This window comes from Erinaceus europaeus, chromosome 1, assembly GCF_950295315.1.
Source record: "Erinaceus europaeus chromosome 1, mEriEur2.1, whole genome shotgun sequence".
Taxonomy (NCBI): Eukaryota; Metazoa; Chordata; class Mammalia; order Eulipotyphla; family Erinaceidae; genus Erinaceus; species Erinaceus europaeus.
In genome coordinates, this window is record NC_080162.1 from 152,380,693 (window position 1) to 152,399,610 (window position 18,918).

The 18,918-nt window shown below is 41.9% G+C and overlaps 1 protein-coding gene across 4 annotated transcripts in view; it reads right to left on the reverse strand.

Annotated features, from left to right (window-relative positions):
* RGS20 (regulator of G protein signaling 20) overlaps positions 1–18,918 on the reverse strand; it is a 92,805-nt gene that overhangs the window by 11,926 nt on the left and 61,961 nt on the right. For all 4 annotated transcript variants that reach the window (XM_060198349.1, XM_060198332.1, XM_060198341.1 and 1 more), the window contains 3 exons: positions 18,710–18,858; positions 11,778–11,864; positions 6,699–6,933 (listed from right to left, as the gene is read on the reverse strand). In XM_060198349.1, coding sequence (XP_060054332.1) covers positions 6,699–6,933; positions 11,778–11,864; positions 18,710–18,855 — 468 coding nt within the window. In that variant the 5' untranslated portion in view covers positions 18,856–18,858. The remainder of the gene's footprint in view (positions 1–6,698; positions 6,934–11,777; positions 11,865–18,709; positions 18,859–18,918) is intronic.

An 18,918-nucleotide genomic window follows, 5' to 3' on the forward strand; every position in this document is an offset into this window, starting at 1 on the left:
CTGGTTGAGCGCACGTTACAATGCGCAAGGACTTGGGTTCAAGCCCCTGGCCCCCACTTGCAGGGGGAAAGCTTTGTGAGTGGTGAAGCAGTGCTGCAGATGTTTCTCTTTCTCTATTCCCACTTCGATATCTGGCTGTCTCTATCCAATAAATAAGGATAGAAAATATTAAAAAATAAATCATTAAAATAACAAGAAAATGTCAGTTTGACATTTCAAGAACAGGCCAGGGGTTCAACAACACCCATGTCCAGCAGAGAAGCAATTACAGAAGCCAGAATCCCCCTACCCTCTGCACCCCAAAAAGAATTTTGGTCCATACTCCCAGGAGGGGAGAGATGATAGGGGTGCAATGACCCCTCCAATTCCATCAGAACCTGGACAGAGGAGGAAAAAAAGGAAGGACATTTGGAAGCAGTGACAGATGTAGGTGTGACTTGGGAAGGAAGAGAAGATGGGACCATGGGAACAATGGGCAAATATATATAAATATAGATAGATAGTTGTAGACTTAATAGTCAAGCCGTATCTGCAACCTTGGGAGAGCTGCTGTAGATTCCAGTGGAGGGAACGGGGCTACAGAACACTGGTGGTGGGAACAGTGTGAAATTATATACCCCTTATAATTTTGTAAACTAGTATTAAGCACTAATAAAATTTAAATTAAAAAATCCACATTTCAAGTAATAGAAAGGCCTAGGGCCAAGTGGTGGCGCACCTGGTTGAGTAGACACATCACAGTACACAAGGACCTGGGTTCAAGCCCCCCAGATCTTACCTGTGGGGGGAATCTTCACAAGCAGTGCATCAGCACTAAAGTTCTCTCTCTTCCTCCTCCCTCTCCATCTCCCCCTTCCCTCTCGATTTCTCTTTTTCTATGTAACCTAAATAATAAAAAAAATTATTAAAAAAGGTAATATAGGGGGTTGGGTGGTGGTGCAGCGGTTAAGTTAAACGCACGTGGCGCAAAGCGCAAGGACCGGCATGGGGATCCCGGTTCAAGCCCCGGCTCCCCACCTGCAGGGGAGTAGCTTCACAGGTGGTGAAGCGGGTCTGCAGGTGTCTGTCTTTCTCTCCCCCTCCTTGTCTTCCCCTCCTCTCTCTATCTCTGTCTTATCCAACAACAATGACATCAACAACAACACTAATAATAACTACAACAACAAAACAACAAGGGCAACAAAAGGGAAAAAAATTAAAAAAAGGTAATATAGTGCTGGAGAGGTTGTAGGGTCAAAGGAACCCTCCTGCACTGCTGGTGGGAATGTAAATTGGTCCAACCTCTGTGGAGAGCAGTCTGGAGAACTCTCAGAAGGTTAGAAATGGACCTACCCTATGACCCTGCAATTCCTCTCCTGGGGATATATCCTAAGGAACCAAACGCAACCAAACAGATCTGTGTATACATATTTTTTTGTTGTTTGTTTTTGTTTTTTGTTTGTTTTAACCAGAGCACTGTTCAGCTCTGGCTTAAGGTGGTATGGGGGATTGAACCTGGGACTCAGAGCCTCAGGCATGAGAATCTCTTTGCATAACCATTATACTATCTACCCTCCACCCTATACCTATGTTCATAGCAGCACAATTTGTAATAGCCAAAAACCTGGAAGCAACCCAGGTGTCCAACAACAGATGAGTGGCTGAGCAAGTTGTGGTCTATATATACAATGGAATACTACTCAGCTATTAAAAATGGTGAATTACCCTTATTCACCCCATCTTTGATGGAGCTTGAAGAAATCATGTTAAGTTAAATGAGTCGGAAACAGAAGGATGAATATGATATCATCTCACTCTCAGGCAGAAGTTGAAAAACAAGATCAAAAGAGAAAACACAAGTAGAACCTGAACTGGAGTTGGTGTATTGCACCAAAGTAAAAGACTCTGGGGTGGATAAGGGGTGGGTGGAAGGAGGATTCAGGCCCTGGAACATGATGGCAGAGGACCTAGTGGGGGTTGTATTGTTATGTGGAAAACTGGGAAATGTTATGCATGGACAAACTATTGTATTTACTGTCGAATGTAAAACATTAATCCCCCAATAAAGAATTTTTTAAAAAAGTAATATAGCAACTGGACATATTTTCTACTATCGTTGCCTCATAAATTTGAGTTTTTTTTTTTTCTAAAGTTAGTCTTTCATTATAAAATGCTATAAAAGATAAGGATGATGGGCAGAGGTTCTAACCTGTGAGCATGAGGTTCTGAATTCAAACTCCCTCATCACATGTGCCACAATCATGCGGTGGTTCTTTCTCTTTCATAGCAAATAAAAATAAAAAATTTTAAAGGTTAAATACTGCCTTTGAAAAAAAAGGAAATACTAACAACCACAAAAGCATGTGAAGCCATTCACTGGTATTTTTGTTTTAAATAAAATTAATTAGAGGGAATCTGAAAGGGGAAGGGAAGATAGTAATTGAGAGGAGAGTCACCTGCAGCACTGCTCCATCATTCATGAAGCTTCTCCCATGCAGGTGGGGGCCAGAGGCTTGAACCTGAGTCCTTGTGCATGGGAACATGCACGCTCAACTGGGTGAGCTACCACCTAACCCCTCACTGGTCTTTTTATTAATTCAAAATAGAAATAACTTTCAGACACCTGTCAATAGAGCATGTCCAACTGTGCAATGCAAGCATCATCAGCAAACACTGCAAGCTTAATTAGCAGAGCTGAGCCCTCTCCTCTTTTCTTCCCTATCTCCCCACCATCAGGTTGGACACGCCAGAGTTGGACACACCTCCCTTCTCCATGTTCTCCTTCTCTAACATGAGCAGGTCCTCATGTCCAGACTGAATGACAGCATCAGTCCTCTGGCTGTCCTCTACTTCCAGTCTTCTCCTAACCGCTTCTGCAGCTAGCTTGGCTTTTCACATTGCAAATGTGATTTTTCTTTTTCTAGGCAAGATACTATGCATTGTAAGAAAAACAGCAATAATCTCCAACATATGAAGAAAATAAATTAGAAAAAAAAAGTTGCTATAAAGTAAATGAAATATAATACACAATATAGGAGGGGAAGGTAGAGATGGAGAGAGAAGGAAAGATACCTACAGCATTGTTTCACCACTCGTGAAGCTTTCCCCCTGCAGGGGGCTTGAATCTGGGTCCTGCACATAACAACATGTGTACTCAACCAGGTGTACCACTGCCTGGCTTCTTACATTTGTTTAAATGATGTCATTTTCTCCTAGTACTTTCTAATCTTCCCTACATGCTCCCCCCATTTGCTTTTCTTATTCTTCTTATCAAATATAATACCTTGAGCTTCCAAATATGGTTTCACCAGCACTTCCCAGGACAAATATCAGAAAACCTTGGTATTGCTCCTAGATCTTTCTATGCTCTCAGACCAAGCCCTTTAAAAACAAAAACAAAAAAACTGTCCCCGACGCAGACGGTCTGGTGAACAGCTTCACGTACACTCCCACCCATACACATAGACTTTCCCTGTCCTTGTGACTTTGTTTCTTTCTTTTTAAAAATATTTATTTATTTCCTTTTGTTGCCCTTGTTGTTTTATTGCTGTAGTTATTGTTGTTGGATAGGACAGAGAGAGATGGAGAAAGGAGGGGAAGACAGAGAGGGCGGGAGAAAGACAGACACCTGCAGACCTGCTTCACTGCCTGTGAAGCGACTCCCCTCATGGGGAGCCAGGGGCTCTAACCGGGATCCTTCCACCGGTCCTTGAGCTTTGTGTCCTTGAGTGCTGTGCTACTGTCCTGTGACTTTGTTTCTGTGTCCATGACCCATCTAGTCATATCCTCCAGGCTAGGTTTGCATCCAGTTGTCTCTGGTCACTTCCTTTCTATCATCCTTGCTTCATCTGCAGCTATTCTAGTACCTCTTCCTTAGTCCTGATCCACCCCCTGCTAAGGGCTCATTCTGCTGACCCCATCAGGTGCCTGGGTAGCCACACCAGGTGCTCCAATTTGTCTCTTGTGTGTAAATTTTGTGACAGTAGAGGAAGGCCTCTCTAAGTAACTTTATGTTTTTAGGGGTATGCAGTAGGATATAATACATGACTTTAAAAAGTATTTATTAAAGGTCCGGGTGGTAGCGCAGTGGGTTAACCGCAATGGCTCAAAGTACAAGGACCCACGTAAGGATCCCTTTTCGAACCTCCGGCTCCCCACCTGCAGGGGGCGTCACTTCACAAGCGGTGAAGCAGGTCTGCAAGTGTCTTTCTCCCTCTCTTTCTGTCCTCTCTCAATTTCTCTCTGTCCTATTCAACAACAACGATAGCAATAACAACAACAACAACAACAATAATAAACACCGAGGGCAACAAAAGGGAAAAAAAATAGCCTCCCGGAGCAGTGGATACATAGTGCAGGCACTGAGTCCTAGTGATAACCCTGGAGGCAATAAAAAGAAGTATTTATTGAGGGAGAGAGAAAGAGAGAGAGAGAGAGAGAGTGAGAATCACTCTTAGCACATGAGACGCTGAGAGATGGAATTCTCGACCTTGTGACTGAGAATCAAATACTATATCCACTGTGCCAACTCCTAGGTTGTAACACATGACTTTTTTATGCAACAGCTGGGGAATGGAGAGAAGGCTTCATACCTGCCCAATACCACTGAGAGTCTTCTCAAACTGATTTTTTTTAAATTCAACATAAAGTGAGAGAGAAACTGGGATTGATGAGTTAGCATTGTTGTTATGCAAGAGTACTTTCATGCCTGAGGCACCAAAAGTCCCACATTCATTCAGCACCAGCATAAGACAAAGCTGAGCAGTGCTCTTGTGAAGAAGGAGGGAAAAAAAAAAGGGCAAGAATGAGAGGAGAGAAATGATAACAGCACAGCTTCACCACCATGGAGCCCCAATGGTACTGTCCATAGTGCCCCCATCTGACTGAGTTAAGGCATCATGCCCAGAATGGCATGAACACTACCTGCCATTCCCGGCCCTAAAATACATGTCATTAAAGTTTTTTAAAAATTATCTTTACTGGATAGAGGCAACCAGAAATTGAGAAAGTAGGGGGAGCTAGAGAGAGAGAGAGAGAAAGAGAGACACCTGCAGCACTGCTTTACCGATTGCAAAGATTTACCCCTGCAGGTGGGGACCAGGGGCCCAAACCTGGGTCCTTGTGTATTCGCCCTGGGGTGCCACCACCTGGCCCATACGTGACATTTATAATGAGGCTCACAAGGTACTCAGTCTTGAGAGCAACCTAACCACTTAGATTTTAGATTTGGAATAACAAAACCTCAGAGGTAGAAACTTGCTTGATTTCACTCATTTGCTAACTTTCTTAGTATTCGAAACAGCTCCCTGGAAAAACCTTTGGCAGTACTGGTATCTTGCTAGTATTGTTATTCTACATAAAATAAAGATCTTTGTGACTATGATTTTGTTCAGAATTAAAGGGTAACTCTGGAAAATTAAACACCTGAGGCCTGGGAGGTGACACAGTAGATAAGGTGCTGGACTCTTAAGCATGAGGCCCCAGGTTTGATTCCCAGAATCTCATGTGCTGGAGTGATACTGCGGTTCTTTCTTCCCCTTCCCCCCATTCTCATTAATGAATAAGTAAATCATTTTATGTATGTATATATGTATTTTTACTAGAGCATTGCTCAGCTCTGGGTTATCCTGATGCTGGCAACTGAACTTGGTATATCAGAGCCTCAGGCATATAAGATTTTGCATAACCATTATGTTATCTCCCTATTGGCACTACTAGGAAAAGGTATAGACTAACTTTTCTAGGGAGTCTGATTAAAACTATAGGTCTTGGGAGTCGGGCGGTAGCACAGCAGGTTAAGCGCATGTGGCGCAAAGCACAAGAACCAGCCTAAGGATCGCGGTTCAAGCCCCCGGCTCCCCACCTGCAGGGGAGTCGCTTCACAAGCAGTGAAGCAGGTCTGCAGGTGTCTATCTTTCTCTCCCCCTCTCTGTTTTCCCCTCCTGTCTCCATTTCTCTCTGTCCTATCCAACAACGATGACAACAACAATAATAACTACAACAACAAAACAACAAGCAACAAATGGGAATAAATAATAATGAATAAATATTTAAAAAAATAAAATAAAATAAAACTATAGGTCTTTTTCTGCATAGAGACAGAGAGGAATTGAGAAAGATGGAAGAGACAAAGAAGGGGACAGAGAGATACCTGCAGCACTATTTCATTGCTTGTGAAGCTTTTTCCCTACACATGGAATCAGGGGGCTTGAACTCAAATTTTTATGTATTGTAATTTGTGTGCTCAGCTAGGTGCACCACTACTTGCTCCCCCCTTTTTTTGGCCACCAAAGCAATCACTGGGGATCAATGTCTGTATGATTCTACTGTCCCCAGTGGCCATTTTTTTCTATCCTCAAGATAAGAGAGTAACAGAGAGAGAGAGAAGGAAAGACACCGGAGCACAGCTCCACCACTAAAGAAGTGTGTGCCCTGCAGTTGCTCCCATGTGGTGGCTTGGGACTCAAACCTGAGCCCTTGTGCATGGCAATGTGTGTTCTCTACTGGATGAGCTATCTGTCTGTCAGCCCCCTTTCACAGATTTTAGAGAGCACTTGTATCTTACCAGTGGGACTCCAACCAAAAGGATGTGAAGACTATGAGTAACGTGAGTAATTTGCTGTTTTGGAGTACCCGTCATTGTGACAGGTAGACTCGACCAACCACTGAACGACTACATATCCAGTCTTCTGAGAGAAAATATTTAGGTGGGCACATACCTCTTTAGGAGAGAGAATAGAAATGTAGTCTTCATATATTATCCTTGCTTTCTCTTCAATAGTGTTTTTATTGGCTTCTTTTTTCAGTTCTTCACATGCCATCCAGAAAAGCATATTCTCTTCACTGAATTCAGTTCGGAGGAATTCGCGAAAAGCATTCCGTCCCGCTGGAGTAAGCATGAGCTTGTCAAATGACTGAGCCCAGGCGTGGACTTCTTCCAGTGTGGGGCTTGGGCTTAGCATTGTAGAGATAGAAAGAAAGAGGTCAGGAGGAGCTGTGTTGTTGATATTTCACTTAAAATTTCATCCCTATATCTTTTTTTTTTTTTTTTTTTCCCAGAGCACTGTTCAGCTCTGGCTTATGGTAGTTCTGGGGACTGAACCTGGGGCCTAAAAGGCTCAGGCATAAGAGTCTTTTTGCATAACCATTATGTTGTTTCCCCAGCACCCCACCCTCATACCTTTTTCCTTTCTGAGAATGAAAATGGTCCTTCTTTATTCAAAATATTTATGTGGGGGTCGGGTGGTAGCACAGCTGGTTAAGTGCACATGGCATGAAGCTCAAGGACCGACATAAGGATCCTAGTTCGAGCCCCCGGCTCCCCACCTGCAGGGGAGTCGCTTCACAAGCGGTGAAGCAGGTCTGCAGGTGTCTGTCTCTCTCCTCCTCTCTGTCTTCCCCTCCTCCCTCGATTTCTCTCTGTCCTATCCAACAACAACAACATCGCCCAAGTAAAAGACTCTGGGGTGGGTGGGTGGGTGGGGAGAACACAGGTCCATGAAGGATGATAAATGACATAGTGGGGGTTGTATTGTTAAATGGGAAACTGGGGAATGTTATGCATGTACAAACTATTGTATTTACTGTTGAATGTAAAACATTAATTCCCCAATAAAGAAATAAATTAAAAAAAAATCAATGACAACAATAATGGCGGCCACAATAATGATAAAACAACAGGGCAACAAAAAGGGAAAAAAATAGCCTCCAGGAGCAGTGGATTCATAGTGCAGGCACCAAGCCCCAGCAATAACCCTAGAGGCAAAAAAAAATACGAAGAAATTATGTATGAGAAAAACAGAGAGAACAAGCGCATGACTGAGGCACATGTGATGCCTGGGATCAAATTCAGGCCCTCAGCCTTAAGAGTCCAACACCTTACATACACTGCATCACCTCCAGGGGCACCTGAGGTTCTTTGTAGAAATGGAAGAGTGTTCGCATTTCCTAAGCCTTTGGCAAAAATATTTGAGCATAATACTTCCACATTGTTCGGCTGGATTGCACGCCTACAGTTAAAAGGCTAGTAAGTCAAATTGCTAGAACAGTGCTGCTCAGAACACCCTTGTTTATATCTAGACCTCTTGGGAAGATTTTATTTGTTTGTTTTAATTTAATTTTACAAGACAGAAAGGAATTGAGAGTGAAGAGGGGTAAAGAGACAGAGAGACACCTGCGGGGGCAGGGCGGCGGCGCAGCGGGTTAAGCCCACTTGGAGACACCTGCAGCACTACTTCCCCACTAGTAAAGTTTTCCCTTTGCAGGTGGGTAATGGGGGCTTAAACCAGGGTAAGTATGCATGATACCTGCACTCAGCCAAGTGTTCTACTACCTGGCTCCTTGGCAAGGGTTTTAAGTTTATAAAAGTAAAAGATCCACCTATAACCATCTGACCAAAACCTCACTTCACCCGTGACAGAACTAAGTCAGACTTAACTGCCTTAATCTCTCTTTTTAAAAAAAAATTTAATTGTTTTGTCTTTATTTACTTACTGGCTAGAGACAGTCAGAAATCGAGAGGGAAGGGAATGGCAGAGAGGGAGAGAGACAGAGAGACACCTGCAGCACTGCTTCCCCACTTGTGAAGCTTTCCCTCTATAGGTGGGGACCGGGGGCTTGAACTCAGGTCCTTGCACATTGTAACATGTGTGCTCAACCAGGTGGGCCACCACCCCACCCCCCCTACTGCCTTAACCCCTAAGTCAGCAACAGGTAGTGTTCACGTGGTGTTTTTGGCTTGCTATTTGTTTGCTTGTTTACCAGGGCACTGCTCAGGTCAGATTTATGTTGGTGCAGGGGAGTGAACCTGGGACCTCTAGGGCCTCAGGCATGAAAGTCTGTTGTGCTACCACTAACTCTATCTCCCTGGCCTTTTAAAAATTTTATTCTGTAATATTTGAGATTAGAGAAAGTAATTAGGGGCTGGGTGGTGGCGCACCTGGTTGAATGCATATGTTATAATGCATAAGGACCCAGGTTCAAGCCCCCGGCCCCCACCTGTAGGGGGAAAGCTTTGCAAGTGGTGAAGCAGTGTTGCAGGTGTCTCTCTGTCTCTCTCCCTCTCTATCACCCCCTTCCCTCTTGATTTCTGGCTGTCTCTAGCCAATAAATAAATAAAGATAAAAACAAAATTAAAAAGAGCAAAGAATTACATTTTATAAATGTGAGTTACAAAAAGGAGGCAGTGAAATAAACCCTTATTAATTCACTTTTTTTCTTTGAGCTATTTATTTAATGTAAAAGAAGCAGAGCATTACTCTGGCATATGCAATGCTGGGGATTGGACTCAAACCCTCATGTAGGCAAGTCCTCATACTATTGCACTGTTTAACTTAAGAGCCAGGTTAATAGGGGATTGGGCAGTGGCCCACCTAGTAGACTTCACATGTTATCATATGTGAAGGCATGGGTTCAAGCCCTGGATCCCCACCTGCAGGGTGGAGGCTTTACAAGCAGTGGAGCAGTGTTACAGGTCTCTCTCTCACTCTCTCTCCCCACATATATATGTAGATATGTATACATATATGGAAAGAATAAAAAAAAAAAGGCTGCTGGGAGCAGTGGAGTTGGTTGTATGCAGGGCACTAAGCCCCTGTGATAACTCTGGTGAGGAGTCACAGGTCTGACTCTCTTTCCTATGATCCTTATACTTGATTTGGAGCTTACCCTGTTTTTGTTTTGTTTTTTAAAGAATGGAAGTACAAAATACTTATATTTCTAAGGCTCTGAGGTCCTAGGTTCAGTCCCCAGCACCCCAATAAGCCAGGGCTAGCAGTGCTCTGGTTGGTCTCTCTCTCTCTCTCTAAGGTAAAATAAAATAAAAATATTTTTAAAAATGGAAGTATAGAACCCAGGAGGTGACACAGTGGATGAAGCCTTAGATTCTCAACATGAGGTACCAAGTTCAAACCCTGACACTGTATATGCCAATGCTTTGGCTCTCTCTTTTTCAACAATAAAATTAAAAGCAAAGGATTAAGATATAATTGATATATGACATATCCATTATAGGTGTGTACTGTAAATAGTTTGCTATTTGTGTACTTTATAAAATGATCTCTACAACAGGTCTACTTAACACCCATCAAGTCACAGTTGTAATTTTTTTCTTGTGATGAGGAATTTCTTTAAAAAAAATATTTGTGTTTATTATTGGATAGATAGAGAGAAACTGAGAGGGGAGGGGGAGATAAAAAGAGACAGAGAGACACCTGCAGCCCTGCTTCACTGCTTGTGGAAACCCCCCTGGAGGTGGGGAGGTGGGGCTCGAACTGGGATCCTTCTGCCAGTCCTTGCGTTTTGCACCACGTGCACTTAACCCACTGTGCCACTGCCCAGCTCCCAGAAAAAAAATATATATATATTTTTGCCTCCAGGGTTGTTGCTGGGGCTAGGTGCCTGCACGATGAATCCACTACTCCTGGAGGCTTTTTCTCCCCTTTTGTTGCCCTTGTTGTTTTATTGTTGTTGTGGTTATTATTACTATTGTTGATGTCGTTGTTGGATAGGACAGAGAGAAATGCAGAGAGGAGGGGAAGACAGAGAGGGAGAGAGAAAGACACCTGCAGACCTGCTTCATCGCCTGTGAACTGTGCAGGTGGGGAGCCGGGGGCTCTAACCCGGATCCTTACCCCTGGTTCTTGTGCTTTGCGCCACGTGCGCTTAACCCGCTGCGCTACTGCCCAACCCCCCAGAAATATATTTTTAAAAAACTACACCCCATGGGAGAATGGGGGGGATAAGTGAAAGATTTCAACTTTATTCGGATGTCCCTCAAATAGTTTTTTTTTGTATTACTATATGCATTTATCTGGGTGCACCACCACCCATCCCCTCTAGTGTCTCTATTTTTTAGAGAAAAATTCTAATAAGAATTTTTTCTGAAAAGCAAATGTATGTGTCTCATTATGATATTTATTTTTTTCTAATGTATCATATAAAATAATACCATATGCTTTGTCAGGGAGCATCAGTTTCTATTTGTGATTAGCAGTGACTCAATTAATAGTGGAATTGACTTTATTCCCTAGAGTAAAATGGATTAAAAGGAATCTGGAGATAACTGGCCTGGTAGAATTAGCACCTTACACTGAAAGAGGCTCTTGGTTCAAGCCCTAACACCAAGTTAGAATATCCTGCCTGGCACACAGGGAAACCGTGGATTGTATGGTGTGGCTCCTTTCTGTGTCTCCCTTCCTCCTCTCTATCCCCCCCTTTCCTGCTTTCTCTCTAAAAAAAAAAAATTAACAGGTATTGTACATGTGAGAAATCCTGGTGCTATAAAATCAGAATTCTGCAGGGTGATGAGATGATGTCACATTATAATGATTTTCTATTACTCAAATGAAGCTAGAGAAACTGCTATACTGAAACGTAACAATGCAACAGAGAAAATAAGGTTGTCTGGGTCGGGAGGTAGCGCAACGGGTTAAGCGCACGTGGCGCAAAGCGCAAGGACCGGTGTAAGGATCCGGGTTAGAGCCCCTGGCTTCCCACCTGCAGTGGAGTCGCTTCACAGGCGGTGAAGCCGGTCTGCAGGTGTGTCTTTCTCTCCCCCTCTCTGTCTTCCCCTCTCCTCTCCATTTCTCTCTGTCCTATCCAATAACGAAATACATCAATAATAATAATAACCACAACAAGACTACAACAATAAAGGCAACAAAAGGGGGAAAAATGGCCTCCAGGAGCAGTGGATTCATGGTGCAGGCACTGAGCCCCAGCAATATCCCTGGAGAAAAAAAAAAAAAAGGTTGTCAGTTTAGTGTAAGTTTAATGTGCTAATTGACATAAGACTTTACCTTTCTTCACAGCTTGGAAGGTCTTCAATTCTGAGCTCATGGGAAGCTCTCCTGGGCCTCTGCTCTTCTTGGTTTCTGACAGTGAGACTGCATGAAACAAGACATTAACATTTCATCTGGGGTTATACTGTATCAAGGTTAAGTTGTCTTTTCTTTAAGATTTCTCCTACTTAGTTATGAGAAAGTTAGGAGGAGAGAAAGAAAGAACCAGACATCATTCTGGTACATGTTCTGCCAGCGATTGAACTTGGGACCTCATGCTTGAGAGTTCAATGCTTTATTCACTGCGCCACCTCCTGACCACTCAAGGGAAGTTTTCTTACAGATACTGTAAAGAGAACTTCAAATCAAGTAGTTCTCTTCTTGAAAAGAAACAAAAACAACAAAACCCTGATTGGTTTTCTTAATGTCAAAAAAATAGTAATGATAATAATAATAAAGAAAATGAAGGAAAATGTATGACAATGAGAGAATTAGAGAAATAAATCAGTTGAAAGTTATTCAATTACATTTAGAATAATGATTATCTTTAATAAAAGAACAGTCATTAGAAAGTAGTTATAAAGTCAGATTGTTAGGAAAGTTTTGAATTTTTGCTTCATTTCCTATATTTTGGAAAAAAGTAGACACTATTCAGACTTTTCTCAGTCAAGTGGAAGTTTTATATACTAAAAGACACACATAAACATACAAAAGTAAAAACATTAGAGTAACCAGTAACATATATAATTAAAATATACTGCTCTTTCAGAAGTTCAAGATTCCTATATGCATTTTATATTTCTTTTTTTAAATTTATTTTATTTATTTATTCCCTTTTGTTGCCCTTGTTGTTCTATTGTTGTAGTTATTATTGTTGTTGTCGTTGTTGGATAGGACAGAGAGAAATGGAGAGAGGAGGGGAAGACAGAGAGGGGGAGAGAAAGATAGACACCTGCAGACCTGCTTCACCGCCTGTGAAGCGACGCCCCTGCAGGTGGGGAGCTGGGGTTCGAACCGGGATCCTTATGCCGGTCCTTGTGCTTTGCGCCACCTGCGCTTAACCCACTGCGCTACAGCCCGACTCCCGCATTTTATATTTCTTTGTCAATTTATTCTACATATTTTTGTTATTGTAAAAAAAAGAGAGATGTGGAGGGCAGTCTGGAGAACTCTCAGAAGGCTAGAAATGGACCTACCCTATGACCCTGCAATTCCTCTCCTGGGGATTATATCCTAAGGAACCCAACAGAACCAAACAAAAAGATTTCTATGTTTACAGAAGCACAATTTGTAATAGCCAGAACCTGGAAGCAACCCAGGTGTCCAACAACAAATAAGTGGCTGAGTAAGTTGTGGTCTATATACACAATGGAATACCACTCAGCTATTAAAAATGGTGAATTCCCCTTCTTCACCTCATCTTGGATGGAGCTTGAAGAAATCATGTTAAGTGAGATAAGTCAGAAACAGAAGATGAGTGAACGTGGGATGATCTCACTCATAGGCAGAAGTTGAAAAAACAAGATCAGAAGGGAAAACACAAAGCAGAATGTGGACTGGAGTTGGTGTCTTGCACCAAAGTAAAAGACTCTGGGGTGGGTGGGTGGGCGGAAGGAGGTTAGGTCCTGGGTCATGCTGGCAGAGGAGGACCTAGTGGGGGTTAATTTGTTATGTGGAAAATTGGGAAATATTATGCATGTACAAACTATTGTATTTTACTGTCAACTGTAAACCATTAATCCCCCAATAAAGAAATAAAAAGAGAGATACAGGGCCCACAAACATATGCAGAAATGCTCCATTTCATTGATCACTAGAGAAATGCAAATTAAAACCACACTGAGATTCCATCTTACAACAAAACAGGAGAGGAAAAGTGTTGGAAAGGATGTGGAAAGAGAGGAACTCTCTTACACTGCTGATGGGAATGCAAACTGTAGCAATCACTATGGAAAAAAGTATGGAGAATCTTTAAACAGATATAAGCGGAAATACCTTATGATCCAGCAATTCCACTGCTAGGCATTTATCCAAAAAATATAATAACAGTATTTTGAAGGGGTATGTGCACCCCTATGTTCATAGCTGCATTATTCACAATAGTCAAAATATGTAAGCAACAACAGAGGAGTGAATAAAAAAGTTATGGAACATGTACTCAGTGTAGTACTACTCAGCAATAAAAAAAGATGATAGTGTGTGTCCTTTGGGATGAAATGGATGGAATTAGAGGAGATTATGCTTAGTGAAGTAAGGAGGTCTCAACAGCAATGAAACAGTGCGGTCCCTCTGTCGCCTCCTTCCCTTTCAACTTTTCTCTGTCTCTATCTAAAATAAATAAATATTTTTAAAAAGTGAAAAATCTTAAAAAGATTAGCAGTGGAGGTCAGAGATAGCTTTATCTGATTTTTTTTTAAAAAATTATCTTAACAGGAATGCTTTGGGTTTCCCATGATGTCCATATTTATTAATTTTGGATAGAAACAGATAAATTGAGAAAGAATGGGAGATAGAGATGGGGTGGTAGGGAGGGAGAGACCTGCAGCATTGCTCCCTCCACCACTCATGAACCTTCCTCCACCCCCCCGCTGGTGGGGACTGGGGACTTGAACCTGGGTCCTTTTACACTATAATGTGTGTGCTTAACCATGAGCCCATGCCCCCCCCATATCAAAATGGTTTGTTTACTGATTATTTGAATTGTGTTTAGCTTACTATTACTACTGTGCTATCTTTTTAATTCCTTCTCATATCTTTCCTTTATACTCAGCACCATGTTGTAAAAGTCTTCAGTTCATTTTCAGAATATCTGATAAATCTCCACTAATTTCTTTCTGTGTACAGCTCTCACTTTAAATGCAAAGCTATTAGAAATGCAGGAGCCTTTCTGACTTGTTATTTCTATGATGCCAGGGCTAAAAGGTTTCAGTAAACAATGGTTTCTTGAGACAGAAGCAAAAAACAAACAAAAACAAAAACAAAAACAAAAACCAAGCTTGAGAGGCTCCTGGATGGTATTCTCTCTGCAGGGGCTTTAACATTGCCTGACTTTCTAGGCTCCTTTTGTAAGTAGAAAACATTCCTACTCAGGGGGTATGAGAAAGCAAAGAGCACAAGAAAGGATGAATTTGACACAAGATTTCTAAGAATATGGAGAGTCACATTGCAAACTAAATAATGCATCATTTAGTAAGCACTGACATTTCCCCCATCACTCCCCACCCCTTTTAAAGTAAGAGTATTTATAAGGAGAGACTGTTCTTGAGAAAGCAAAAACTGTACTTTTGTGTCAATTTTCGAAATCTCTGTTGTTATTGTTAAAGTAGCATGAAGAAATCTCAATAGAAATCTCATTAGAAGAGGGGCTGAGCAGTGGTGCACCAGGTTAAGTGCACATAGTACAAAATGCAAGGACCCATGTAAGGATCCAAGTTCAAGTCCCAGCTCCCAACCTGCAAGGAGGTTGCTTCACAAGCGGTGAAGTAGGTCTGTAATGTATCTATCTTCCCATCCCCTCTCAATTTATCTCTCTTCTGCCCAATAAAATGGAAAAAACTGGCCGCCAGGAGCAGTGGATTCGTAGTGCTGGCACCAAGCCCCAGCAATAACCCTGGAGGCAAAAAAAAAAAAAAAAGAAAGAAAGAAAGAAAGAAAGAGAGAGAGAAAGAAAGAAAAAGGGATCTCATTAGAAGACAGTTCACTATGTTTGGGGACTATTCAGTATAGGAAGACCTATCATTAGAAAATGTTAATAAACTTTTGAGTTATAAGAAAAAATACAGTCTGGGGAGATAGCTTAATGGTTATGCAAACAGATTTTCATGTCTGAGGCACCAAAGACCTCAGGCTCAATCCTCTGCACCACCATAAGCCAGAGCTGAGCAGTGCCCTGGTTTAAAAAAAATGATGAGCAGCTCTCTCCATCAATTAGGAAAAGTGATGAAAATCACCTGGAAACTCAACAAATTACAATCCCTTCAAAAACTCACCAAGGCACAGGTGAGTACAAATGTGTGGCTCATGGACAGAAAGGGACAGAGGGAGAGATTCCTAGGACTAAAAGACAATACTAGCAATGGTTAGTGTCAGTCTGGGAGCTTGCCAGCTGGGACATACCACTTCTGGGCCTGAGTTTTAGTTATTAAAAGACTGTTAAAGTGGGGAAAAATCACTTAAAAACTCACCAATTCACAATTGGGTTTCTCGAGTCTCCACTGCTGTTGCCCCTCAGAGGCTGGAACAGCAGTAGGGAAACCCTATGTTGACATCAAGGACACAGAACCAGCCCAATTAGTCAGGATAAAATCAACCCTCCCATTGGTCCAGAAGTGCAGCTAGGAGTCTTTTCACATGGCAAAACAATGAAAAATCACCTAAATACTCACAAAATATAACCAAGATTTCTTCAGAAACTCACTAAGCCAAGAGACCCTACCTTCCATCTTCCAAAAGCAGCTGTGTCAACATTAGACTAACATCTCCACCCATTCTTGAAACACACCAAAGGTGACCAGCTTCAGGGATCCAGGAAACAACTGACCAGAAACTACCTCACACCGTATGTAAACAGCAACAAAATGACAAGAAACTTATACCTTCTGGAAAAGAAAACTAAATTTGCTGTTATTTTTTATATTTATTATTTTTGATATGACAGAGAGAAATCAAGCGGGGAGGGGAAGATGAAGAGAGACCTAGAGAGAGACCAAAGAGTGACACCTGCAGCCCTGCTTCACTATTCATGAAGCTTCTCTCCTACATGCAGTGTCTGGGGGCTTGAATCTGGGTTCTGGCACATTAGTAACAGGTGTGGTCTACCAGGTGTGCCACTGCCCCCCCCCCCAACAAGTCTGTGTCACTGTGCACCATCTGTCCCCATGCAGTTTTTCTTCTTCTCCTTTAGATGCGAGGTCTTAGTCTAATTTGTAGTCAAGTCTACAGACATTTACAATGATTTTTTTTTTTTTTTTGCCTCCAGTCACTGGGGCTTGGAGCTAGCACTATGAATCCACCACTTTTGGTAGCCTTAAATTTTTTTCTTTTATTTCTTTTATTTTATTGTATAGGACAGAGAGATCAGGGGAAGATAGAGGGGGGGAAAGACACCTGTAGACCCACTTCACTGCTTGTGAAGTGACCCCGCAGGTGGGAAGCCAGAGGCTCAAACCTGAATCCTTAAACCAGTCCTTGCACTTAGTACTATGTTCTCTTAACCCAATGCTCCACTGCCCAACCCCCCCAGACATTTATGATGATTTAATCGCCAACAGTTGCATATACATTTGGCTGACACAAAGTATATTTCATATCCAAGATTTCAGGAATGCAACCTAATGTTTCTGTGATCTCTAGACATAAATCATACATTTTTTTCAGATCTTTAATAGTGACTCAAATGGTCAAAGATGTTTTAAATTCAAGTTTCTCTTTTTCTCATTACTGTTCCAGGCTGATTTTTTTTTTTTTTGCCTCCAAGGTTATTGCTGGGGCTCAGTGCCTGTACTGCGAATCCACTGCTCCTGGGGGCCATTTTTCTCTTTTGTTGCCCTTGTTGTTTATCGGTTGTTGTTACTATTATTGTTGTCATTGTTTTTGGATAGGACAGAGAGAAATGGAGAGAGGAGGGGAAGATAGAGAGGGAGAGAGAAAGATAGACACCTGTAGACCTGCTTCACTGCTAGTGAAGCAATTCCCCTACAGATGGGGAGCCGGGGCTAGAACCGGGATCCTTCTACTGGTCCTTGCGTTTTGCGCCACGTGCTCTTGACCTGCTGTGCTACTGACTGGCCCCCCCTGAGATTGACTTTTTTAGACAGAAAGGCAGAGAGAGAGACAGAGAGAAATATACCATTATCTGGAAGCTTTCTTCAGTGTGGTGGCGGGCTGGGCTTGAACCTGCATCAAACACATGACAAAGCAAGCACACTCTATTCATGTAAGCTATCTTCTGGCCCTCTTTTTCTTTTAAGCAATGATTGCATATCTTCTACCAATAAGTTAGCCTACATTATTTTTTCTCTCCTTGTTAAGATTTATGTTAATATTTATTAAAAACAAAATTAATAAAACAGAAAGTAATCCATGCTCTCTCTTACCTAAACGCTCTAAACTTTAAAGACCATCTTAGTTTTTAACTGTCCACAAACCTTTATATGTATATTTTTTCCTCAACAGACTGTTCTTGTCTAGCTATTGGTGATGCCAGGTATTGAACCTGGGACCTCCTGCATGCATGTCCTGTGTATTACTACTTTACTATCTTTCCAATCTTCACAAACCCTTTATTACCATCTTGATCTCTTGAGTTCATTCACTCCTTTCTAACAGTTTAGACAGTTTCTTTTTTTCTGTCCAGATATATTTTTTATAATCTTATTTTATTCATTTTCAAGTTTTATTCAAGAGATCTTGCTCATATGTTTTTTAATTTTTATTTATAAAATGGAAATATTGACAAGACTACAGGATAAGAGGGGTTCATTTCCACACAGTTCCCATCACCAGAACTCCATATCCAGTCTCCTCCCTTGAGAGCTTTCCTATTCTTTTTTAAAAAATTTTTATTTATAAAAAAGGAAACACAAAACCATAGGGGTACAACTCCACACAATTCTTACCACCAGAACTCCATATCCCATCCCCTCTGATTGTCCAGATCTTAATACTGATCATTACCTGTATTAAATTGTTCTTAAGCAGTTCAATTTATGTTAGTTGGATGTCATGGATTTAAGTTTAAGTTCCTTAGAAGCCTGTGTCTTCCTCCCTTCCTCCTTCTCCACTTTCCTTCCTTCCTTTTTCTTCTGTAGAACCTCAACCAGTATCAGATTTATAGCAGTTGACAAACCACTTACAGAATCAACCGTATGTTCTTTGGCAGTAGTCATTTCCCAGTCAGAGCACATTAATGAAGAATAAGGGTATGGATTAGAAGTTGCTTTGAGCCTTACCAAGAACAGCTACAACAGCAGCACCAGCAGAAGCAGCATGCATTGGACCCTCGGTTCCCCACTCCTTGCTGGCCAGGTGTGGAACCTGACGTCTCCTGGGCTGCGGACATCTGTTGTTTCCGTATCTCTGTGTGTTCTGATCCCATTAGCTGCAACAGTGAAAGTGCAAGTGAGGTGTGTGCACACGTGGTCGTGTCACTGTGTGCATA